The 24570-nt window shown below is 51.9% G+C and overlaps 3 protein-coding genes across 3 annotated transcripts in view; 2 read left to right on the forward strand and 1 right to left on the reverse strand.

The window, feature by feature from the left end:
• The window catches only part of LOC147645999 (serine/threonine-protein kinase PAK 3-like), a 134568-nt gene that overhangs the window by 44446 nt on the left and 65552 nt on the right, over positions 1-24570 (reverse strand). The gene's annotated exons all lie outside the window — the stretch shown is intronic.
• Positions 1-24570, forward strand: part of LOC147646000 (uncharacterized) — a 62220-nt gene that overhangs the window by 18512 nt on the left and 19138 nt on the right. The window contains 1 exon segment of the mRNA XM_086874024.1: positions 3448-4044. Within this exon segment, the coding sequence (XP_086730150.1) occupies positions 3448-4044 (597 nt within the window).
• On the forward strand, positions 9000-22398 carry LOC147646001 (serine/threonine-protein kinase PAK 3-like). Its single transcript, XM_086874021.1, has 15 exons — positions 9000-9243; positions 10903-10940; positions 11384-11515; positions 13000-13134; positions 13407-13751; positions 14198-14287; positions 14687-14861; positions 16331-16394; positions 17091-17139; positions 17518-17630; positions 18223-18340; positions 18764-18863; positions 19328-19524; positions 20874-21011; positions 22132-22398. Exons 1-15 carry the CDS (start codon positions 9198-9200, stop codon positions 22249-22251), a joined length of 1860 nt encoding a protein of 619 aa, XP_086730147.1. The 5' UTR covers positions 9000-9197; the 3' UTR covers positions 22252-22398.

Here is a 24570-nt window from a genome sequence, read left to right on the forward strand (position 1 = left end):
ACATTTGACACAGAGGTACAACAGAACCAGTCTCTGTATCACCTTTTGCAACATTAATTTGCATTCCAAATTTAGCCATCAAATCCCATCCCAGTAAATTACAATCGCAACTGTGAGCAAATAGAGATTCCTGCATTTCAAACCCATCCCCCACATCTGCTAATAGTGGCTGAATAAAACACAGCCACTCATCTTTCCCACTTAGTGCCTTAATAATTAAAATATACCTTAACAATTTTCCCCCTTAGGTGTGAGGTTCTGAGTGGATGGAGAGGCCCCTGTGTCCATCAGGAAAGGTCTCCTCTGGATCCAGAGCCACCCTGGATGTTCCCAAGGGCTGCAGTGTGGTGGGTCCCTGGTGGAATGGGAGCTGTGCCACCGCTAAGAATGCGTGTCCATCACGGGCTGGACTTGCTGGTGCTGAGGGTGCTGCTGTCTGTGCTTGCAGTGTCCTTGTGCCCTGCAGCTGGAAGGCTGATTCCTTGCCAGGGGCTGTTTGGGTGGGCTGTGCCCTGGCCAGGAGGGCAATGCCTGTGCCAGGTGCTTGTGGCCGAGGGTGTCCCCTGGGTGCTGGGGCCCCCTTGGGCCCTGGGCTTGATCCCTCAGGGGCTATAGGAACTGTGCCATGGCCTTTGCCTTCAGCTTGGCCTTTTGCTCATCCCTTGCTGCATTCAGCTGCTGAGCCTTTGTGAGCAAGTGCTGCAGGGGCTTCTTCTGTCGCTGCTGCAGCCCCCCTCAGTGCCTGTGGGTGCTCATCGTGTGGCAGCTGCTGAGCTTTCTGCAAAATCCTTCCTTTCTCCAGGGACCCAGCAGGAAATGCTTAAAAGATCATGTGGATCCTTGCAGGTTTAATCCCCATTTGTGAGCTGTTCCTTCCTCGTGCTGGCTGTGCTGAGGCTCCCCTCCCCAGCCCGTATCCCCGAGCCGGTCCCTGTCCTGCCGCAGTGTCCAAAGGCGGCCCCCCCGGCGGGCAGGGCCGGCAGCTCCACGGGGCCGGGCAGCGGCCGGGGCGTCCCGCAGCCTCCTGGGGGCCGGGGGCCACTGCCGGCCCTGCCCGGGGGGTGCTGGGCTCAGGCAGCGCCCGGCGCTGAGCCCCGGCTGCCCCACAGCCCCGGCCCGGCCCCACAGCTCCCCACAGGCCCCCAGCCCGTGCTCCCGGTGCCGCAGCTCTGCGCCCGCTCCTGCCGCTCCCAGCTCAGAGAAACCCCCTGAAATCCTCACCTCCTTGTTTTCCTGTCCTCCAAAACTGGGATACAAAGGATCTGAGTCAGCTGGCAAATTCTGAGGATAAGAGCATTCTGAAAAACATCCCAATCCTCGGTATTTCTTTCTTCCTCTTCTTTTCCATCATCATTTTTCTTACCCCATGGATTCCTCCTGCTGCTTTCTTGCCTTAAGCACATTCCTGCACACTCCCCTTCAGCCAGTCCCTTCCCAGCACACCAACACCATCCATCCCCTGTTGTCTAAATCCCTTCTGGACTTCCCTTATTGCCCCCCTGGGTGTCCATGTCCTTAATTCCCTCTGGGAGAATGTGCAAACGACCTCACCATGCTCCCCAGGGACCCTTGAGAGATATTTTGGGATCCTCATCCCTTTTGCTGGGACCCCATTGTGGCTTTCCCTTTTGTCCCCTCCCTGGGTGCCCTGCCATGTTCACTCCCCGAAGATGCCACTGTAGTCACTGCTGAGATTTTCAGTGCTCTCTCCCTGCCGACTCTTGAGAGCCGCCCTGATCTGTCACTCGTCTGTCTCCTGCTCACTCTCGGGTACCCAATCAATGCCCGGTGCCGCCGCCAGCCGAGGGAGCCGATCCCCCAAACTGGGTGAGGCCCCTGCAGCTGCACTCACTGCCCGCCGGCCCGGACGGTGGAAGGAATTGCGGAGGAGCCCCAGGGTGTGTGGAAAAATTGACATCCCCACAGGTTTCTGTCCACAAGGAAGACAGAGGAGTCCTGTAAAAGTAATTTCATTCATAAAAAAGGGAGAGGCCATGGGACATTTCCTATGCTGTCTCCCCAGTTGTTTTCTCTTTTTCATCCTAATTTTCTTGGCCACATCTCCCTCTCCCTTTCCCCATTGGCTGAAGTCCTGGACAGGTACAGACTTCCCAATGCACCTCCTACATACCCCCTTAATATGCACCCCACTCTTGTATAGCTAACGATATTGATGTCTGTGTTAAGTCTTTGTTGTTCTTCTGGAAGTTGATGAATTTAGCAGGACCTTGGCTGAGCAGCAGTCTGTGTCATCAATTCATAACATTTTGTGCAGCTGATGGCTCCTCCTGTCACTTCCTTATGTCCACGTCCCTGGCCCTATGTGCAGTGAGGTTGAGGGGATCAGTTTGTAAAGAGGCTTTGTTGTTGTTCCTTTGCTGGGGTTGCCCCGTTTTGGGGCCATCCCCCCTGGAGCAGGGTGTCCCCCCTTGGTGCAGGCGCAGGGCTCAGGCAGGGCTGAGCCAATCAGAGCGCGCGGCGCTGATGACTCATCAGTGTCCAGGCAGAGCCGCAGCTGCCAGCGTTCCCCAGCTGGATCCCAGCTGCGCCCCTCCCCCCCGGGCCTTGGCGCCCCCCTGGAGGGGAATTTGGGGAGGTGGGAGGGGGGAGCGCCAAGGCCGGGCCCCCCCGCGCTGTGGTGGCGGGAGCGGCTGCAGTGGGGAGCGAGTGCGGGCGGAAGCGGCCGAGAGCCCAGCGCTGCCCCAGGCCGAGCTGGCCCAGCTGCATCCGTGCCCCTGCGGTGGGATGCTGTGGGACTGGGGGGGAAGAGGGAGGCGGCAGTGGGTGCTGGGCCTGGGGGCAGCAGGAGAAGGGAAGGAGAAGCAGGTTTGAAGAACAAAACGGTCGAAGGATTCACGTGGGAGGAGCAGGTGCAGGAGGAGGAGAAATAGTAGGAGGAAGAGGAGTGGGAGGAAGAGTAGGGCCACAGAAGGAGGTGGGAGAGAAGGAAGAGGAAGCAGGACAATGTTCCATTCTCCCTCTATGTGCAGTCCCAGGAGTGTTGCCCTGGAGGTGACTGGGGAGGGGATCAATGATTTTGATGGGACTGAATCTTGGTGTTTCTGAACTTTTTTGGGCTTTTTTTTTTTGCAGGGGCTGAATCTTTGTATTCTGGAGGGGGTTTTTCCTGAATTTGGTGTTTGGGTAGTTTTTCATCATTGTTTTGATGTTTGGGCTGAATCTTGGTGCTTTGCTTTGTTACAGACACAAGATGCCAAATGACTTCCTGAGATGAACTTGGGCATGGAGGAACCCCCAGCCCAAGACGCTCTCCTCTCCTTTTCCTCCTAACCAGGAATTTTCATTCCCAAGCTGTGTCCAGATGGAAGAGGAGGAGAAAAAGCCCCAGAGATCCTGCATGAGGAGGGGCTGGAAACCCAGTCCAGGGAGCTGCAAGGAGGAAAGATCCCCCCAGTGCCAGGAACACGGCCAGAGATCCAGCCGGAGCTCAGAGCTGGGGGAGAAGCCCCACAAGTGCTTGGAATGTGGGAAGGGCTTCAGAAAGAGATCCCACCTGATCGAGCACCAGAGGATTCACACTGGTGAAAAGCCCTATGGGTGTGGGGAATGTGGGAAGAGCTTCAGCCAGAGCTCCTACCTGAGGAATCACCAGAAGATCCACATGAGAGAACAACCCTATGAGTGTGGGAAATGTGGGAAGAGCTTCAGAGCTATCTTTGGCCTGATGAGACACCAGGTGATCCACACAGGGGAACGGCCCTACACCTGCTTGGAATGTGGGAAGAGCTTTGGGTAGAGCTCCAGTCTGAGGGAGCACCGGCGCATCCACACTGGGGAGAGGCCCTACGAGTGTCCTGAGTGTGGGAAGAGGTTTCGGACCAGCTCCAATGTCCTCGTACATGAGCGGATTCACACGGATGAGAGGCCCTTCCGCTGCCCCGACTGCGGGAAGGGCTTCAACCGCAACTCCCACCTCATCAGGCACCGGCGCATCCACACTGGGGAGAGGCCCTACGAGTGTCCCCAGTGTGGGAAGAGCTTCTCACAGAGCGCTCACTTGACCCAACACCAACGGAGGCACCAGTAAGGGAAGCCCTGCGAGTGCCCTGAGTGCGGGAAGAGCTTCGTGCGCTGCTCCAGCTCCATCCCCCATGGGAGGATGGGCGTTGGATGATCCCCAGTGACCCCCGTTGGGCAGAGCCCTGGTGATCCGTGGTCCTGGTGATGCGTGTTGGGAAGACACCTGGCTGGGAGGCTCCACATCTTCCTGGCTCCCTGTGGGCACCTGGATGAAAGCAGGGGAATGAAAATCCAACAGGACACAAAATGACAGTGGGAATTGTTGACTTTCAATCCTTGGAACCTTTTGCCTCAGGAGCTGTGTGGGCAGAGAAAAGGGAGTGACGCCGGGCTTGGGGGCCCAGAGGGGAGCACAAACGCTCTGGGTGAGGGAGACACGACCCCCAGAACCCTCCCTCACCTTCCTGTGCAGGCAGAAGCTGAGCCCCAGTGCCAAGAAGACGAAGCCCAACACTGAGACTCCAATCCCCATCAGCATCTTGCGTTGGGCAGCGTTTGATGGCATCCCTGGGGCATCTGCAGAGGTCAGGACCCCCAAAACCTCTCACAGACACCCCAAGCCCCTCCAAGGACCCTCCCAGTCTTTCCCAGCCCACCCAGCACCCTCTGAAACCTCCTTTGGAGTCACTAATTTTAAACAATTAAGAATTTTAGAAAAATTACGGATCTTGGCTAGAGATAGGCCTTGCTGGAACTAGTTAGACTTAATGATTAAGTGAGAAGCAGGATTTGAGATAATGAATCTCGGACTTAGGTAAAAAAATTACTTGTCATTGTATGTTTGTTCAGCTGTGCTTATAATGGGAAAAGAGAAAGTGATAAACGGGTTCAGGAAGATCACAGACCTTTCATCTGGAAAACCATTTCCAAGTCACAAGGGAAGAAACTGGAGTTGTACCAAATGTCATTTGTAATGTCAACCATTGTAAAGGTAGAAAGGTGAGAGTGAGGAAGAGCGGTTTTCCTTCATCTCCTGATGAACCCTCCTCACCAAAATGACCCCCTCCTCAAATTAGGGAGCCAACCATGCAGGCATAATGACATTAAAATCATTACCATGAATTCTAATCCGAAGAGGAACATGGGAGGTGCTAGCATTATGCATATGCATTAGTATTAATATGTATTAGTATTTTGGATATTTAAGACTTTTGTAAATAAATAGACACTGGAATCTTTTGTCAACTTGCAGTGCGTATTAAGGGGTGACTCCCGCACTCTCCCAGTGCTGTGATTAAACATCCATTTTGTAACTTTAAACTGTTGGAGAGGTTTTTTGTCCATTAACAGATTGATGTTGATACTGGATCAATATTGCTATTTTGGTAAATCACTGCCAGTCTCTTCCCAGCCTCCCCAGGACCCACCAGAGCCCCTCCTGTTCCTCTCAGGATCCCTCAGCCCCCTCCCAATTTCTCCCCACTGCCCCAGGACTCCCAAACCCTCTCCCAGTCCCTTCCCAGGCCCACCAGGACTCATCAAGACTCCTCCCAGTCTCTTTCCAGCACAACCAACCTCATCCCAATCCCTGCTTTCCAATTCCCAATCTCCTTCCAGCTCCTCCAGGCTCACTCAAATCCCTCCCAGTGACACCCAGCACCCCCAAACTCCCTCCCAGGGTCCAGCAAGACCCCCAGAACCCCATCCCACCCTCCCCAACATCCTTCAAACCCCTTCCCAGCCATCCTAAGCACATCAATCCCTTCCCCAGTTTAAACCAGGCTATCTCAAACTCCCTCCCAGTTCCTCCCAGCACAGCCCAATCCCCCTCTGGGCCCCCCCAGTGCCTCCCCCGCTGCCCCCGGCGCTGTGGGGGCCGGGCCGTGCCCCAGTGCCGGCTCAGGGGGTGCTCCAGGCTGCCGTGCTCCACCTGGCAGCTGGAGCTGAGCCCGCATTGCCGGGGGCGGTTTCCAGCAGCACCAGGAGCTGCTGGCTCCAGTCCCCGCTGGGGAGCACGGCAGTGGCCAGCACGTGGCCCGAGAGCTGCTGCTGGCCCTGGGAGCAGCTCAGCTGGATGTGGGCAGGGGAGAAATCCATCCGGGAGCAGAGCAGGCGGCCGGGGCCGGGCTGGGAGCTGGAGGGCACCAGCGAGATGGACACGCTGGGATGGGCACTGGGAGAGAGTGGAGAGGAGTGGTGTGGCATTGGGAGGGACTGGGAATGGACAGGGAGGGACTGGGGTGGCACTGAAGAGATGAGAGTGGATACTGGGACACTGGAAGTAAGTGTGGAGGTCTGGGAGTGAAGTAGGAATGAACTCGGAGTAGACTGGGAATGGGCTAAAAAGGAGTGGGCGGGACTCTGGGGACTCAGGGCGGGACTGTGGTGGCACTGGGCGGGACTGTGGTGGCACTGGGCGGGACTGTGGTGGCACTGGGTGGGACTGTGGTGGCACTGGGCGGGACTGTGGTGGCACTGGGAGGGACTGTGGTGGCACTGGGAGGGACTGGGAATGAAGTGCGCGGCACTGGGCGGCCGAGTCCAGCGCGGGGCTCTCGGGTCTGTGGATCTGCCCGGCAACTGATGAGTCATCAGAGAGGCGCGCTCTGATTGGCTGAGGGGCGACAGATCCACGGAGGAACGAGATGGACAGGCGGGGTCACTGGGAGTGACTGGGATGGACTGGGAGAGGCTGGGATGGACTGGGAGAGGCTGGGATGGACTGGGAGAGCCACGGGAGCCACTGGGAGGGACAAGGGGCCCCGGGGATGGGCACAAGGAAGGCTGAGGGCTCTGGGGTGATTCCCAGGGAGGTTTGGAGGGACACGGCCGGGCCCCTCTCTGTGCCCCGCGAGCAGCGGCCCGGACAGAAAAGTTCAGGAGCGGGAGGAGGTGTTTCTCAAGATTGATTTTAATCCTCATTCTCCTGGTCTGATTTGCTCAGTTCTAAGTTCAGTTCATTTCCCCAGGTCGGGCTGTTGTGCCCCTGATGGTGATCCCTGAGTGACCTCTCCCTGCCCTTGTCCCGACCCACGAGGATTTGGATTTGTTTCAGTTCAGTGAAATTCGTGGTGATCTGGGGGGAGCTGGAGCAAAGCAGCTGGAAAGCACAGTGGGCCTGACAGGGACTGAACCAGGGCAGGAGCTGGGGCTGCCTCGAGTGAGCTCTCACATTGTGAACCTTCATGGGGTCTTTCTAAGGGAATTTTGTTGAAGTTTGACATTCTTTATTAAAAAGCAGAGTCACAGATGGAGCTGTGCTTTCAGCTTGAAATGAGGGGATGGAACGTGGGCACTGGGACTTCCATAACCTCAAGTTGTTCCTTGATCCTGGACACTTTAGCTTTGGCAATCTGAAGCCCTTCAGCAGCAATGTCTCTGCCACCCCCTGCTTTCTGGCTCAGACCCAGCTCGCAGCTTGGACAAGGTCTGGGCTTTGTCCTCTTGAGCTTTGGGAGCCTCCCAGGAAGCACCAGCCCTCCCCAGCCCACCCTTGGTAGCACTTTTTCTTTTCTCTCTGCTGACAATTTTATCCCCAAAACTGCCGTGGGAACGTTGTATCCAAGCACATCCTCCAGCCCTGCACTTTCCTCCTGTGAATTCCCTGTGCAGGGAATGTGTCTGTGCTTTTCCCTGCTCTGTTCACTGACAAACAAACCTGAGCCCGTGGGACTGTCAGAGCTCCTTCATGCCATGAAATCAGGTTGTGTTTCTCATGGCATGTTCTGGAGGAGCTTTTCTTGGTGTGTCTTGTGCTGCTGGAAATGACACAAGAGCCAGGAGGGAACAGAAGCTGCTGCTGCCCGTTGGCTCAGGGCCAGGGAACCAAGTTGTGCTCCCGGGCAGTTGGGCCCTGCTGGAAGCAGAGCCGCGTTTCCCTTGAGCAGCTCAAGCTTGTGACAGCTCCAAACAGGAAACCTCAGCAGAAAACTCTTCCTCCAAACTCAGCTGCTTTCCCTCCTGCAGCTGTTTGGGAAAGAGCCTCAAAGCACAGACTCTGCTGGGAGCCATTGGTGCATTTCCTCCCTCCCGGCAGCAGCAGCTCCTGAGCCCTTCACGGGCTCCTGGCCCTTCCCAAACCCTTCAGCTCTTTTGGAACTCTCAGCAGTCACTAACATGTGCATTTCTTTCATATTTAAACTGCATTTAAACTTCTCCTTTTCTCTCCTCTCTATCTTTTTTATCTCCTCTTTATCTCCTTTAATCCCGTCAGCACCAGTAGGATGGGGATGGAGTCTTGGGGTGGGTGTGGGATGAACTGAGGATCCAGCAGAGAAGGGCAAGGCAGAGGGGAGAGGACTCAGCCAACCCTTCTCCTGCTCTCTCCTCCCCCAGGCTCCAGCTAAAGCAAGTCAGACTGGAAAGGATCCCACAAATGCTGTGTTCTCCTCCCTCTGAGCTTGGCTGGGGATCCTCAGCTTCAGCCTGGTGCAGTGCCTTAGATTTGCTAAGTTGAGTTTTTGGCTAATGCACTAAATTGAAGAGGTTTATTATTACTTAATCACCTTTCACCTTTGCCAAGTTCTGCTGCACTGTGTCTGCTTTTCACCCAATACACTGCTAGCTCACCTACACACATGTGCTTCTTAGGATAATATTTAGATTCATAGCTTACTCTATAAAATCACACAATTACAGTTGAAATCTCTCCACCATCTCACTCAATGCAGTTTTTTATTTACTTATGGCATATTCTTACTTGCAACTGCAGGAACATAAGCTTATGAATTCTCGACTCAGCGTCTGTGAACCTTTAGCACTGCATGAACCCAAGCTCCTTCCAAGGCTGTCAATCAAACCCTTCAGTATCTGTGGAAGTTTCTGTCTTTCCATTTCCCACAGCCCAGCAAAGGATTTGTGACCCTTTGTGACAGAGGAGAAGCTGCCAGGCAATTTTGTGTTTGCTGTAGGGAAGGTTGGGTTGCTCTGCATCAATTCCCAGAGCAGCGCAGAGCATTGGCTTTGTGATGTCAGGGCATGGATGCCACCTTGTCGTGGTGACATCCCAAGGTTGCCTTGGTGCACGGAAGGCCTCAGGGTCAGAGCAGCTCTTGGGCTTGCTCAGTGCAGGAGCATCCTCCTGCTTGAGGCGTTTGTCAGTGGGCAGCTGCACACTGACAGGAGCCTTGTTTGTTTTTGTTGTGGAGCAGAGTGTGCAAACTGGCACAGCAGTGCTACAATGATGGAGCAGCTCGCTGTTGCCGTTTGCACCATTTATGGCATCGCCTATGCCGGCTATTACCTCACCAACCTGGCACATAAGTAGAGGTTTTCCCTGGCTGGAACCTGAGCTGGCTTTTGTAGGTCTCCCTGCTCTTTCTTAGTGACCAGGTTGCTATTGAAACACAAAGACCATGAGGATGCCCCTGGTTTGGTAAAGCTCCTGTCAACACCTTCAGCAAAACACGGGGTGTCTGTAGCCAGGGGGCTGCGGGCAGCATTTGCAGGGCTTCTGTTCCCTCCACGGGAGAGCCTGTGGCAGCAGAGTCTGGCATTTCCTCACTTTGCTGGCTCAGTCTCTTGGGGTGACTTTACTTTTAAGATAGCTCTGAGAGCTGGGGAAGTTGAAACTGCTGGAGGCTGATGGGAGTTTTTTCTCCTGACTAATTCCTGGCCATGGGTGAGAATTGGCAGCGGTTTTAACTATTGAGAAGTGAGATCAACCTGTGAACACCACCTGAAGATGTGAGGCCAGGAATTTCTTGCTCTCTTTGGTTTCTGGCTTCTGACGAGGTCACAGGGCTCTGTCTCGGCCTCCTCCCCCCCTCCAGGCCGGACAAGGCTGCAGAGGGCGGGGTGGGGGGAGAAACGGAGCCGGCCAGCCTGACTTGGTTTGCAGTTTCTGCCACTGAACTGAAACCTGACACCATCAACATCTGCAGCTTTAGCAAGATTTTAACTCTTTTACTACCTGCATGAGACTTGCAGATTAATCCTTTTTTTCCAGAGAGAGAGAGAGAGGGAGTGATCAACCATCAACCCATCAAAGAGAGTGAAGAAAAAAATTAACTTTAGAGGGGGAAGAGAAATAAGGAGATGCTTTAATAAGCTGAAATATTTTTCTGTTAAAGCTATGGGCATGGACAGTAGTGTTCTGAAAAAAACTCCTTTAATTCATGACAGAGTATATTGGGAGGAATGGAGTGTTTCCAAGTGTGGATTTTGAGCAAATGATGAAGTAGTTGTGACACTGTGAGATGCTGGAACAGAGGGGGAGAAGTAATAGTTGAAGATTTGTGTCTTTTAAGAAGCAAAAAAGAAAACTTCTGTTTCCAGGAGGGCTCAGAAAAACAGATAAAGAGAACTTTTGCCTTTGAATAACTCATTCATAAAAATGACATCCCTAGACTCATGACCCATAACACACCTCAGAGTGATGGGAAATGGGAGGAGACAACTGATGGCAGATTTCTGGGCAGCTGGCATCAGAGAAATAGAAAGCTATGAAGAAAAATAGTTTTCTTGTGAAAAACTCCATAGATAGCAGAAGAAGACTTCTGTTTCTCTACAAAGACTGATGAAAAGACTCCAGCAGGAATTGGGACTGTTGTAAACACCAAAGATCCAAAATTTTTTGTCTCCATGTTGTCATGTAAACAAGGGAATGGTTGGGTAGTGGGGAAGAAAAGGGTTGTTCTGGAAGTTTTATTCTGGTTTCTTATTCTTGTCGTTTTTGTAAATAAACTGTCTTTATTCCATTTAAGTTTTAAGCCTGTTTTGCTCTTGTTCTAATCCATATCTCACAGCAAAAAATAAGTAAGTTTTCTAGTGATTTTTTAGTTGCTGCTTTAAACCACACCAGTCAAGCAGGACACCTTTGAAAATGTAGACTGGGAGATCTTCTCAGATGCTGTTCTAAATAGGCCACGGTTCTCTCCAGTTTTCTCAAAGAATTTGGTTCATTTTCCTTGCCCACTGCAGGTCATCTGAGCCGTGTGTTCAGAGGTGCCGATCCTGAGGTGAGTCAGAAAGGAACATTTGATGTTCCTGGTGTTTCAGAATTGTGCAGGGAACTGTGAGCTTGGCCTGTGGCAGTAGAGTGCAGAGGGCCAGCTGGGTGGGCTGAAAGAAGATCCATTTCCATGTTTACAACAGCAATAGCAAAGGCATTGTTAGCTATTTCCTAATTTTCCATTGCAGAGCTTTAAAAGAACTCAAAGCTCAGATTTGCAGAGAGAACGTTGCTTGCTGATAGTAGCCAGGGTGAACTCTCTAATTCAGAGCTATTTGCAGCCTGGCTGAATTAACCCATTTTAATTTAGTTGGAGAGACTTAGAATCCCATTGCTATCAAAGCTGATGATTTGTGCTTGGTAGAGCTGGTTGTAGAAATCGAGCTGAAGAGAAATAAGGTTCTAAATGATAGGGAGCTGCCTGTCCCTAACTCCACCATCTGTCCACAGAGCCCAGAAGCAAGAGCAGACTCTGCTGTGGCTCCCTCTGCTCCTGGAGAAGAGGCCAAAGAGGAGCAAAATGAGCAAAAGGAGCACGAGCCTCCAGCTGTGGTCACAGCCCAGCCTGACCATGCCCAGACAGTAAGTGCCAGTGCTGGGTGCTGCTGTCTTTAGTGCAAGGCAGAGCTGCAAGTTTCTGAGCAGCCAGCACTTGCTGTTGCTGGCTGAGGATGCTGAGTGCTGGAGTCCTGCCAGCACCCAGCCATTCCCCCATCCCGTGGCAGCTGGAAATTGGGCTTTGAGCCGTCGTGCTGAGGCCCCAAAGCGCTGCTGCCTGCGGGTGAGCAGCTGGCTGCTTGGCTCAGGGAAGCTCTGTCTCTTGGCTTCTGCCAAGCCATGGCCAAGGGCTCACACGGCATTTCTGGGGCTCACAGGGCTTGCTTTGTTTGCTGTCCCTTTTTGGAAACCTCAGGATGACCTGGAGAAGTGTTCTGCAGTTTTCTGGAGTAATTCTTCACTTCTGCAGAGTCTTTTAGGCCACCTGTCTTTTGGCTTTTGATAAGCTGCAAGGAGATGATTGTGTTGTCCATGAAGCTGTGGCCGGCCATTCTTGTCCTGTGTGGCCAAAGAAACAAACTGTGTAGTTCTGAACCCTTCTTCTGAGGCAAAATCCACAAGTGGCAAGTTTCTCTTGATACGTTTTGTGGTGAAGTCTGCAGCTTTGGAAACTGCATTGGAGCCTAGTGTGGGGGCAAAGCTGCAAGTCCTTGAGTGCTGTCTTGTGTTGCTAAGAACCCCTTTAGAGATGGTTGTTTTTTCTCCTCAGAGCTGTTTTCCTCCTCCTGCCTCTTCTGTCCTGACACTCCCTGTTTAACCTATAAATTTCTGCCTGTCCTAGTGAGGTGGGACTATTCCATGGTTTAGGTGGTTTTTGCTGACTTTGGTCATACATGCATTACATGACCCATGGCTTCCTTCATTGGCATCCCCAGGGGTGTGTCAATTAATTTGTTGGTGGGGCCTTTTGAGGATCTCTGTCAGTGCCACTCAGAATTCTCAGCTGACAAAAGAGGGAGGAGAAACACCTTGGTCCTCTTCCATATCCTGAGGTGGCCATAGAGGCTCTCTGACCTGCAGCAGAGGATCCAATTGCACACATCCTTGTCTCCTGAATGAGCAGGATTTCTAACAAGAGTGTAGATGTCAGAGGGGCAGGAGTGGCAGTGCAGGCCTGAAAAGAACATGAACTCCAGCAGTGTCTCTCCCAAGGGCTGAGCTCACCCAGGAAGCCCCTGCAGAGCCAGGATGGAGCTGTGGGACAGGGCTGGCTGTCAGTCACTAGGGAGAGACAAGCAGGATACAGCAGAAGGGGAGGGAGGCCCTTGAGAAATGCCCCACATTTCCTGTCAGCTGCCCAAGAGTCTGTTGGAGATTCAGTGCCAGATGGGCCCTGATTGCACTGCCAGGGTCACTTTGGAATCTGTGCTTCCCCACGGGCAGAGAACAAGGCAGGAGAGCAGCAGCACAGAGCTTTGGGAACGTGGGAGCCCATCAGTCTTTGAGTCTTGGCCCACAAAAATGTTGGATGAGAAGTTGAAGCCCATCTTCTCTTGCTTTCTCTGCAGGTCCTTCCAGAGAAAGAGCAGGAGCAGATTGTTTTATCAGGACAGCCGTGCCAGCCTGAGGGAGAGCTGTTCCCAGCCCAAGAGCAGGAAGAGCAGCTGGGGCAGCAGGTGGAAGAGCCACTGGAGAATGGCCAGGTAAGGCTGACTCAGCAGGGGACAGAGTGAAGGGCAGGAAGAGGGGCATAAAACGCAGCTCTTGGGACTGAGCAGGCCACGAGTGCCAGAGGCCCTGAAAGCAAAGAGCCTCTGCAGAGATCAGCAGCGGGACAGGAGGTTACAGTGGAAGCAGAGGTGGGTAGGGAAGCAGAAAGAAGTGACTGAATGAGTGTGATTTTGAGGCTGAAACTGAGGAAGAAGCTGAGCCTGATGGCAGCTCCCAGGCACTTGCACTCCATTTGTGTGTACAGAACATCGAGGCAGAGCCCCAGGCAGAGCTGCCCGAAGCTCCGAGGGCCATCATGGCAGTGAAGAGGAGGCCTGAGGAGGACAGGAGAAACATCCAGGAGGAGATGAATCTCCATGGGCAGATTTGCAATCAACAAAATCAGGTAAGTGACAGAGTGGCTGACACTCCACTCATGGACATTCCTCTCTCTGGTTCTTCACAGGCCTCTGATGAGGAGCTTCTGGCAGAGCTGCAGGAAGCTGAGGCTAGGATCAGGGCAAGGGAGAAAAGGCTGGAGGAAGAAAAGAGAATCATCGAAGAGAAATTCCATCTCCTCGCTCAGCAGCAAGAGGCTCTAGAAAATCGAGTGAGTGAAAGAGCGATAGGCACAGCAGTCACTGCAGTCTGGTGCTTTCTGCCCTTCTTGCCTCTCCTCTGCAGAGCAGCAGGGGGCTGGGCTGATGCCTCTCAGTGCCATCCTGCTGTAGTGTCTATCCCAGCTGCTTGGAAGGACATTTCCTGCTGTGCTCAATCTCAGCTGCTGCCCTGGACAGTGGCACCAGTCATTTGCCCCTTTTGCCAGCACTCATCTCAAGGGATTCCTGCTGGCCTGCTCCTGCTCTCCTTGTTTCTTCAGGGCTTTTTGCAAGTGAACACAGTCCCCCAGACAGATTTGGAATACAAGCTGCAAGCTGTCTGTATCCCTTGGTGAATCTGCTGCTGTCCTGCTCTTTCCCTTTGCTCACAGTCAATGAGCCTTGGCACACAGGGACAAGCTGTGGTCTCTGACTGCTTTGTTCTCTTTGACTTGAGGTGGACGTGTTGATATCTCACCTGGCAGCCTGCGAAGGCTTCCAGCAAATGCCGGCTGATGAGGAGCCCCAAGGTCGGCGGGAGGCACAGGTACTGTCCCAAGCACAAGTGCTGCAGGCTGAGCACCTTCTGAAGATGGTGCAGGAAAAGAGGACTGAGGGGGAGGAGCTCCAACATTAGAACAAGGAGCTGCAAATGTGTCTGCAGCCCTTGGAGGGGGAAAGGGATCCTTGGGAGGAAGTGCAATGGTCGTTGTTGCAGTCATCCTTCAGAAAATCCAGGAAAATGGAATATGAAACTGGCCATCAACTTGATTAAAACCAACCTTGGGTTTTGACCATTTGGTTCCAGAAGTGGACATCCAAAAAATCCAGTTGATGAGCTTTGCATGTGGCTAACAGCAACTTCCTAAGGGCTTGCATTTGAAAAGGGAACTCGGGGTAATCTCTGCCAGCCAGCTTTCTGACACAAACTCCTTTCTTCTCGCAGATCTACACAGGCTCTTCCATTCAATCTGCTGCAGCACCAGCAGCAGCAGCAGCATCTAAAGGAGCCTTTGTTCCCCAAGCTGAGCAGTGGAGCCGGGGCAGTTTGTCCATTTCCAGCAGTGACACATCTGCTGCTCAGCTCCAGGAGAGCCTGGGAGACTTCGTGGAGCAACTGAGTACGTCTGGTGTATTTCTTGTCTGGGGGACAGTGTATTGTGTGCATGTGCCAGCAGAGCTGTAGCAAATGATCCTCCTCACTTTGGTGTCCCAGAGACATTTAGGACTCCCCACAGGAACTGCTGTGCTCTGAGGCAGCGAGAGAGCGCTCTGGCTGCTCCTGCTGCCTCTGAGGGCAGCTTGGACTGGCTCGGCTTTGCCTGGCATTCCCTTGCCACTAAAGGCAGAAGCAGGAAATGTTCTCGGATCAGCAGAAGGCTGTGGCCCAGCAAATGATCTATGCAAGTTCTGTGTGCTAGTGGCCAAACTGATAAGAATATTTGATTCCTAAATTCTCATTAGACTCCAGACTTCCCACTGCTTGTCAGAACCAAAAGACTTCAGAGATATTGATTGGTTTTGGGGTTTTGTCTTTTTGTTGTGGTTTCGTTTTTAGTTTTCAGTTTTTATCCTTGTTTGGTTTTGCATTTAGGGGTTTTTGCTTTTTCTCCATCCTGAAAGAGCTGTTCTGCCCCATGTGTCTTACTGGTGTCATTTTTAGGACTGTTTTTATTGCCTCTACTACATCTACAAGGTTTTTATGAGAATGCTGTATTTTTTGTCAGTGAGGACTCCTTTGAAAGAACATCAGGTGACAGCAGAAACAGAGCAAGAGATGTTTTCATTGGGCCCACAAAGAAGAAACAGATATTTGTATAACAATCTGTAATTAATATCCTAGTTTTATTCTTATAAAGATGTGTCCAAGAGACACATCCACGTGGTGTGATCAGATAAAACAGCACTGCAGGCATTTCTCAGGAGCGAGCCTGCAGCCCCTGTGCTGTGTATTCCTCAGATCCATGGCACTTTTTCATCCCTGATTCCCAGCCATTCCCATGACTCTTAGAATCCTACCTATTGGCCCAAGCCCTGCTCAGATCAGTCTCTGGGAAAACACATCAAGCCCTTTGTGATTCTGCAGCACAACCCATTTAATCTGCTTCTTGCCCATGACAGCTGCCAGTGCTGTGCTCTCAGAAAAGACCTGGTGGGGCTGAGAAAAGATCCCAGCTGATTTGGTGTCTACCTTCACCTGCTGGGACACAAAAGGGCCTTGATCTGCACCTGGCTGTGTCTGATCTCCAAGGCAATGCTGGTGTGTCCTGAATGGGGGCCACAGCTTGTCAGGGGCTCAGGCTGGCTGTGTCTTCTTGCCATTGCTTGTCAGTGCTCATGCTTGGCCTTTGCCAGCCTTGTGCTGTGCCCTGCTGTGCTCTCTGCGCTTCATTTCCTTCCAAGGACTGGACAAAATCAGTCTCTCTGCTGCCCATTTGTACTGCACAACTGCCTGTCTTGTTGCTGCTGTGCTTGCTGCCCAGCTGACCACAGAGGGTTCAGAGCCCCAGACAGCGGGGCTGCCTTTGGCATCTCCTGCAAGTTCGGATCTCTGCCTGAAAGTCAGCATCTTGCATTTTGTTTCCCTCAGGGAGAATGGTGAACAAGGAAAATCCCATCACAAAATACATTGAACTGGAAAGTCTTGGCAGCGGGTGAGTCCAACCACAGTCACTTCTACACAGCCATGGGCCAGGTGTTTCCCCGGGGGAATATCCATCAAGTGGGAAGTCAGACAGGTTGTCCACATGTTTAGACAGCGGGCTTAGTCTGCCCCATCTCTCAGTACTGGCCAGAATTTGTCAAGTGTGTTCAGAAGGCATTGTCAAAGACATCTCCATGCTGCCAAGGTCTTGCCTGCAGCAAGGAACAGAACCTGGTAAATCTGCTTGTCTCTCAAGTGTGGGACAGCTCAGGATTCATTTCCTTCGCATTTTTGGATGTCTCCAAATCATCTGGCCACACTAATGAAAGGAGAAGAATCTTGCTTGCCTGAAAGCATAACCTACCCCCAATGAGAGCTGTCAGATAACAGTTCCCAGGAACATTTCTCTCCAAGAGTTTGCTAAAGGAAATACTCCGTGCTCAGGATTAGAATTGCACAGTTTAGAAGCTGATAGCCGAGATGAAGGAATAAGCTGCCTTTTGGAGCTGAGGCAGTAAAGCCCAAGGCTTCAGGAACAGGCCCAGTGCCCAGGCACTTGAGGGGAAAATGCATCATCTGCCTTCTGGCACACCCCTCCTGCAACCTGCAGCTTTTAGGCATTTACAGCAGAGCTCTCCCGTCTGGACTGGCTTTCAGTGCAAGATCTAAATGGCTTCTCCTTTCTTTGCTGCTGTTTTGTTTCTAGGGGTTTTGGAGAGGTTTCCAGAGCACTTGACATTGCAACAGGAGGAGAGGTAAATGTCAACAGCCCCTGCAGCCTCTGCTGCTCTCCAGGCCTTTCCCCACTGCTGACAGCTGTGGCTGGAGCTTTGAGTAGAGCTGTGCTGAAAAGGCACAAGAAGCACAGACTGGAGCCAGCCTGCAAATTGCACTTGGAACAGGCTTTGTGGACAAGGCAAATCGCCAGTGGCCACATGTCCTGTAACTGGCCCCCAAGGGAGCAGAGAAATGGGCTGTTGCAATGTCACTCCCTAATTACTCCGGTGATGAGTTCTAATCACAAGGCACTTTGGCACAGCTTGGCTGTGCCATTCCAAAATCACTTGCTCCATGTGGGTTGTGGTCTCATGCTACCAATTTTCTCAAATTACTCCTTTTCAATGTCATTTGAGGTGGCCATAAAGAAAATAAATGTGCAAGGAGTGAGTAGGAAGATACTAACCATGAATGAAATCAGGATCATGGAGAGTAATAGGAGTCCCAGGATCGTGAATTACTTAGCCAGGTGAGTGGTCACGGTCCTATCCCTTGAATGTTTCTTTACATACTACAAGCATGAGAGCTTAAAAACCCACTTTGGTCACTGGCAGGAAATAGAGCTGTTAATGATTATTTCTCTACTTATCTCCAATGGATGGGAAGAGACTGCATTTTGTCTGCATGAATCCACCCTGGCAAATGCAGACTGAAAATTGTTCAAAACCCTGCATCAGCCCTATCTCAAGAATTCAATACCTTCTAAGTTCATTGCCTCCACAGTTCTTTGGGCTTGAGTTTTTCAAGTTTCTTAAATGCTGATGAACCATCCAAGAGAGGATTGCCCTTGCATTGTTGCCCCTCTTTTCCATTGCTGTGCATGCCAGGAAGACTAGGTACTCATTTCCAGAAATGCCATGCGTGACAGGTTTTTTATCTGGGCTCTTCCTAAACTGCCTTTCTCCTTGAGACAGCACAGACTGCAAACACTGCACAGCCTAGAGGCAATGTCTATGCCTTTACTTCTGCCCTTGTCTCCAAGGGACCCAGAAACAAGACTCAAGCAAAAAACCAACCTAGCCGTGCATGTTCACCTGCATGGCCTTGTTTCCTTTTTTCAGCTACCTTGTGCATGAGGAACTCTGGCTGGTGATGGAGTACATGGACGGAGGCACTCTGAGAGATCTCATCGATGAGATTCAAATGTCTGAAGGAGAGATTGCAGCTGTCAGTCGGGAGGTCAGGGATCCCATCTGTGCTTCCAAGGCCTTGAGCTGCATTGTCTGGGAAACAGGGGCTCAGAACAGGAGGGATTTCATGGGCCAGGCTTGGTTTCTGTGCTGCTGCTCGGCTATGGGCAAGCAAGAGCATCTCAAGGGAACTGTCTGCCAGTGCCCCTACACTCACTGGACTCACTTCTTGTACTCTTATCCCCTGCTCTTGTATTCTAGCTCTGTCTCTTGCATTGGCATTTGCAGTTCTCCACTGAGAAAGGTGCTGCTCTGCTACTGTGGGAGCAGCAGGCTCTTGCTCTCAATGGCGCTGTGTTCTGCCATTCCTCCCCATTGCCCTGCAAAGGGAACCTTCCACAGCTGTTTCCTTTCTTGTGGGATGAACTCACAGCACTACTTTTTGCCCCCCTGGTTCTCTTTTCTCTCTCAGTGCCTGCAAGGACTGGATTTTCTTCACTCCAACCACGTGATCCATCGAGATGTCAAGAGCAACAACATCCTTCTCAGAACCGACGGCTCTGTCAAGCTGGGTCAGTGTATTCTTGCTCAGCTTCAGCCTTCCAGGAATGGGGGGTGTGGGGCTGCTTTCAGTGACTGCCAGCTCCCCAAAAATGCTGCTGCTGGCAGTGCAGGGGTCCCCCCTGCTGTGGGCTGAAGGCACAGTTGCAGGGTGCACACAGCTACGACAAGGAACCACAAGCAGCCAAGAGTGCTATTGCTCTGTGTGTGTCTGTGTGTGTTCCTTCCAGAGGGAGGGAGCTGCAATCTAAACCTTCAGGGGAACAAAAGGCACTGCTGGAGGAAGTGTAAAAAATGGGGGGATGTTTGAAGTAGCCAATTCATATTTCCTTGGCTAGAGCCCCAGGGAAACAGAGCAGGGAGTGTTGTCCAGGAAATTCAAGTGCACATTCTCAAACTTCCACTGGGGAATTCTCTGGCTTGGTTTCCTAATTGAGAGTATTAAAATTAAAAGAGTATTTTGCTTTCTCCTCAGCTGATTTTGGCCTTTCTGCTCAGCTCACCCCTGAGCAAAATCAGCGGTGCTCGGTGACCGGGACTCCTTGGTGGATGGCACCTGAAGTGGTGAAGCGTCAACCATATGGCCCCAAAGTGGACGTGTGGTCTTTTGGAATTGTGGCAATTGAAATGGCCGAACAAAAAACTCCTTATGACAGTTTCACTGCTCGATCGGTAAGGAGCAAATACTCTCTGATCCCGCTGTCTTTCTCACCTGTCCCGGGTTCTCTGCTCACTGCACAAAATCCCATGGCCATCTGCTGGAAGTACTTCCACCAAGGCCCCTTCTACAAATGGCCCTGCAGCACATCAGCATCTGCTGGAGCTTTGGTTGCAGCACTGGGGGAACTCAAGCCTTACCTCGCCCAAACCATCTCCATTCTCAGGCAGCATTTTGCTTTGCCTTAGAAGTAGTTCCAGCTCTTTTGGCTGTGTAGATGGCCCCAAGAATAGGAAACAAGCATCTCAGAGCTGCTGTTATCTTTCCAGAAATGAAGCAAAGAAACTCAAAGCAAACCAAGTTTCTAAAACAGTGCTTTTGAGAGAAGAGGTGCAGCCCCATTCTTCTCACAGGGAAACTTGCCTGAAACCTGGAGATGAGGCTGTAAAGCCAGAGTCTCTTCTGCTTCTTGTGCAGTGCTGCTGAGACACTCAGTGACCACCTTCTTTCCTAACCCAAGCCACTTTCTCCACATCACCAAGCTGGAGCCTGGTGACGGGGAGAGCCTGCCAAAACCTCCTGTTTGTTTCCTGGCACTTTCTGGGATGGGCACAGCGTTAATGCATTGACTTGAGAATCCAACGAGCACAGGCTTACCACAGGGATGACACTTCTGATTTCACCATGAATATTTTCCTTTTGCCACCTAAGGGAACCTGAAATTTTCAGAGTGCTGAGAGACAGAGCTGCAGGTGGCTCCTGTGTGCCCAAACAGGCATTTTCAACCCAATACATTTGTGGAGGCATCTTAATGTGTCTGTGTTGAAAATGAGATTCCAAAGGTTTGTTTCCTTCCCTGAGGAACACCTGCTGCATTTCCTTTCTTTCCTTCCAATTACCATCATTTTCAAGAATAGGACAAAAAGCCTGATGAGTTTTGTTTTATGGCAGCTGTGCTTAAGGGACCAACAAGCACTGCAGAGATTCTTTTCATATAAGAATCCTTGGAATAGTACAGTTAGTTAGAATAGCAATATCCCTCTTCCAAAAAGGCTGCCAAGCTGCTGGGAATCCTCCAAGAAGGAAACACGTATTTGCTGATGTAGTTGCCACTAACTAGAGCAGGCAATGAAATCAGCTGCCAAGGCAAGATCTGCTGGATGTTGGCAAAGCTGTGGCTTTGGGGCTTGGGTTTTTTCATGATACAGGAAAGTCATCATCCAAATGCTACAGGAAAGTCATGTCTGCCTCTCTGCCAGGGCAAAAACTGCCACTGCAGAGTGGAGCTGGAACAATGGGCTCTGGGAGAGCAGTTCCAGATGGGAAAGAAGCAGGTGGAGCCTTGTGTTTCCTTTTTCTCCAGGCTAAATTCCACATAGCCACAGAAGGGAGCCCACAGCTGCGGCAGCCCGAGCAATTCTCGCCTTTGCTGCGTGACTTCCTGAGCTGCTGCCTGCAGAAAGGCAAGGCGCAGCGCTGGTCTGCCAAGGAGCTGCTGCAGGTAAAATGCCAAAAGGGCTGCAGGTGAAACAGTGTCCCAGGGATGGGCTCCTCCTCCACTGAAATCCAAGGCATCAGATGAGCCCCCATCCTCCTCACTTCCAACCTTGGTGCTGTTCAGCTGACAGTGGGGAGCAATCCTAGACTGGGCTGGGCTGGCAGGGAGTGCTGGGTTTTAGCGCTGGCTAAAATCACCAGGGCACTTACTCATTTCTTGCTGGGAGCTATGGATTAGGAGAAGGGCAAAACAGGCTTCAAACTTCAAAGGAATAACAAATTGATTTTATTATCAGGCCCACAAGAATAAGAAAGGTCTCATCTGTGCAGTGAAAGGGTTCAATCTCACCCAGGTCATGGCAGTCACGGTGTTGGATTTCAGGCTGTGCTGGGCCCCTCTCTCTGCCCGGGAGCCGCTGGGAGGGGAGGCTCGGCCTGGAGCCGTCGCTGCACGCCAGGGAGAGGGTTTAGTGTGGGCAAGATGTCAGCAGCCGTGGCCTGGCCCAGCCTGGGGCCGGGGTCCCGCAGCCTCCATCCCCCACCCGGGAGCCGCTGGGCTCTGGCCCGGCCTCCCCCAGGAGCACAGGCCGTGGGCGAGCAGGGCCGGCCTCACCACAGCTCCGTTACCTTCGGGCTCCGGAAGCAAAGAGGGCCAGTGCCCGGGCTGGTGGTTTTCAAAATGTGCATCATCACAGAGGCACATCTCATTTCTAAATGGTGCAAAATGTTGTCAGTTCTCAGAACTAGCCAGCCATTGGCCTGTCTCAGACACAGGGGAAGCTCCCAGCAGCTTCTCTCAAAGAAATCACTTCCGTGCGGGGTTTCTTACTTCTTTCCCTAAATGTCAATTCATCTCAAACTAACACACAGGGACATGGAAAGGTCATCTAGTCTGTGTCCTGCAATGAGCAGGGACATCTTTCAAGAGATCAGGATACTCACACCTCAGATATTTCCAGAGATGGGCCACCTACCAGCTCTTGGGGCAACCTGTGCCACTCTTGCCCCATGCTCCTGACCTACTCTGACTCAATCCCCTTTCCATTTAAAAAGTATTCCCCTGCCTTTGAAGCTCTTAGCTTGGAAAATCATGCTTTCTTGTTGTTTTCATTTCCTTTCTGCAGCATCAATTTATAACATCGGCCATGCCTGGGTCCAGCCTGGCACCTCTCATTGTTGCTGTGAAGAAGTGGAAGGAGGAGGCAGGAATGCAACAATCAATTTATAAACTGTCTTCTCCATGACCAACTTGGAGTAGGATTATAGAGTAGGGTTGTAGCGTAGGATTATAGAGTAGGATGGTAGTGTAGGTTTGTATTGTAGGTTTGTAGTGTAGGTTTGTAGTGTAGGATTGTAGAGTAGGATTTTAAATAAAATTTCTAAAATCTCAACTCCTTTGGAACATTTCTCTCCTTCTGACCCTGTGAGAAAGCTCAACATTTCCTTCTGAATTGTCAGTTTTTTCTTAGAGGTGGAAAGTGACATTGATGGCTTCTTTGGTACAGTTTGTAAAGGGGGGAAGGCTCCTCTTCATTCATCCTCTCCAGACCACACTGCCTTTGGAATATGGCCAACTGGACAAGTTTTGCCCAGCTCTGACATTTCTATTTGAGGCAGAAACAACAATGGCATTTGCAGGAAAAACCAAAGGAGGAGCGGTGCAACGCAAACATCCTGTGCAGATGCAGGCTGTGCAGATGTGACTCGAGAACATTTGGGTTCCTGCCACTTGGATTTGTATCCCTAAGAGAAATCTCTTTGGCTGGAGGAGAGTCTGGCTGAAGAGAGAAAGCAGAAAGAGCAGTGAGGGTGCTGTGCAAGGTCTCCTGTGGTGCAGAGCTGTCAGCGACTGTGAGGTGAGAGCGGGCCCGGCCTTGGCCAGGCTGGAGCCCCAGCAGAGCCCTGGCAGAGCCCGGAGAAGCCTGAGCTTCGGCACAGGCAGGCTGGAAGGAGGCCCTTGGAGCTGCAAGAGGCAGCAGCCTGGCCCTGGCTGCCTCTTGCTGGCACCAGGCAAATCCTCCACTCTCAGAGCCAAGCTGGCAGCTGGCTGCTCCTGAGGGGAAGCGGCGCCGTGCTGGGCACAGCACACACTGGTGCCATGGGCTGTCTGGAGTCTGCACAGGACGAGAGAAAGGCAAAGAGCAGCCCAGGGCTGCTGCCCTGCCTGACCATTGCTGCTCTTCTGCCGCCTGCCCTGGAACTCCTGGCAATGGTCAGCAGTGTGTGCAGCACTCTGGGCACAGGGGGAGAGAGCCGGGCTGCTCCGCAGGCTCCAGCACAGGGCAGTGTCCTTCAGGCACGGCATTTCTGCCAGGGGAGCCGAGGCCAGCGTGAGGCACTGACAGCAAGTCAGGGCACATCTGCACCAGCCACTGCCTCACACAGCTCTGGGACCAAGCGCCTGCAATCCTGGAGCCCTGCACTGAGCCACAGCAAAGGTGTGAAATGCAGAGGGCTTTGCAGAAATATTCAGGGGCACCAGGCCAGCCTGCTTGGTGCTCTCTGGGGCACAGCAAGCACTGTGCAATGCAGCTCGGAGCTGCCGGCAGAGAGGGACTATGGGCATGTGCCTGAGGCTTCTTCTTGAGTAGTGATTTGGGAGGGAGCAGAAGGGTCTCAGCAGGCAATTTGTGTTTTCTTCATGAATTGCTGAATGAAAGACACAATGTGGCTTCACGCAGCAAGAGCACTTGCAGAACTTACTAAGTTTGTGTTGAATTCCCAGAAAAGGAAGCAGAGGTGTTGAAGTGTAACAAATAGGGCTCCTGAATTCCATTAGCTTTAACAAACAGTGCTGAACACTGTATTCCCCCACTGCAGTGATTCATGTCTGCAAGTGGCTATCTTAGCCTTGAGAATAAAGAGAGTGGTCCTGGTAAGAAGGTAGCTGGAATGCATTCACAGGAAGAAAGTGGTTTTAGGAATCTCTTGACATCCAGAGAAGATGAGGAACGGGTGTTTCCAAAAGATTGTGTCAGGGACTGCAGTCGTGTTTGAGGCCCTGCCACATTTGATCCATGTTTGAGCAGGTTGACATGACAATGAAGAAAACTGTATCGTTTAAGGGGTGGGAACTTGACCCTTGCAAGAGAAGCAATGTATTGGTCAGTCAGTGGGCAGTTAACTTTTGAAAGAGGAACAATGCATAATGGAGGCCTTGTTGGCTTGGAGTCGCTATTCTGAGCCATTGTGGCCTCATCTCATGCTGGCCATGTGGGAGCTGATGCTGGAACTGGGAAAATGCCACTCCTGAGCAGGAGATATAAGGCCTGCGTCTGGGGTGGAGAGGTGAGAAGGACGAGGTGCACACTGTTTTGATGCAGGGGATGTCCTGAAAGGGCACTGCCTACCTGCCCTCCTGCTGAGGACGATGCTTCAGCTCCTTCTCCCGCTCAGCGGGTTTTTGGGAATGCTGGGGTTGGTATGCAGTATTTGCTACTGCAACTAATAGAATAAATTTGCTTTGCAACCCCATCTGAGTCTTGGGTTCTTTTGTGCATGGGTCTCCTCCTGAACCTATGACAATGACTACCAGAGACCCTCAGGACAGCCCTACTCTCATG

Source organism: Cyanistes caeruleus, unplaced genomic scaffold, assembly GCF_971803275.1.
Source record: "Cyanistes caeruleus unplaced genomic scaffold, bCyaCae1.hap1.1 HAP1_SCAFFOLD_135, whole genome shotgun sequence".
NCBI classification, from domain to species: Eukaryota; Metazoa; Chordata; class Aves; order Passeriformes; family Paridae; genus Cyanistes; species Cyanistes caeruleus.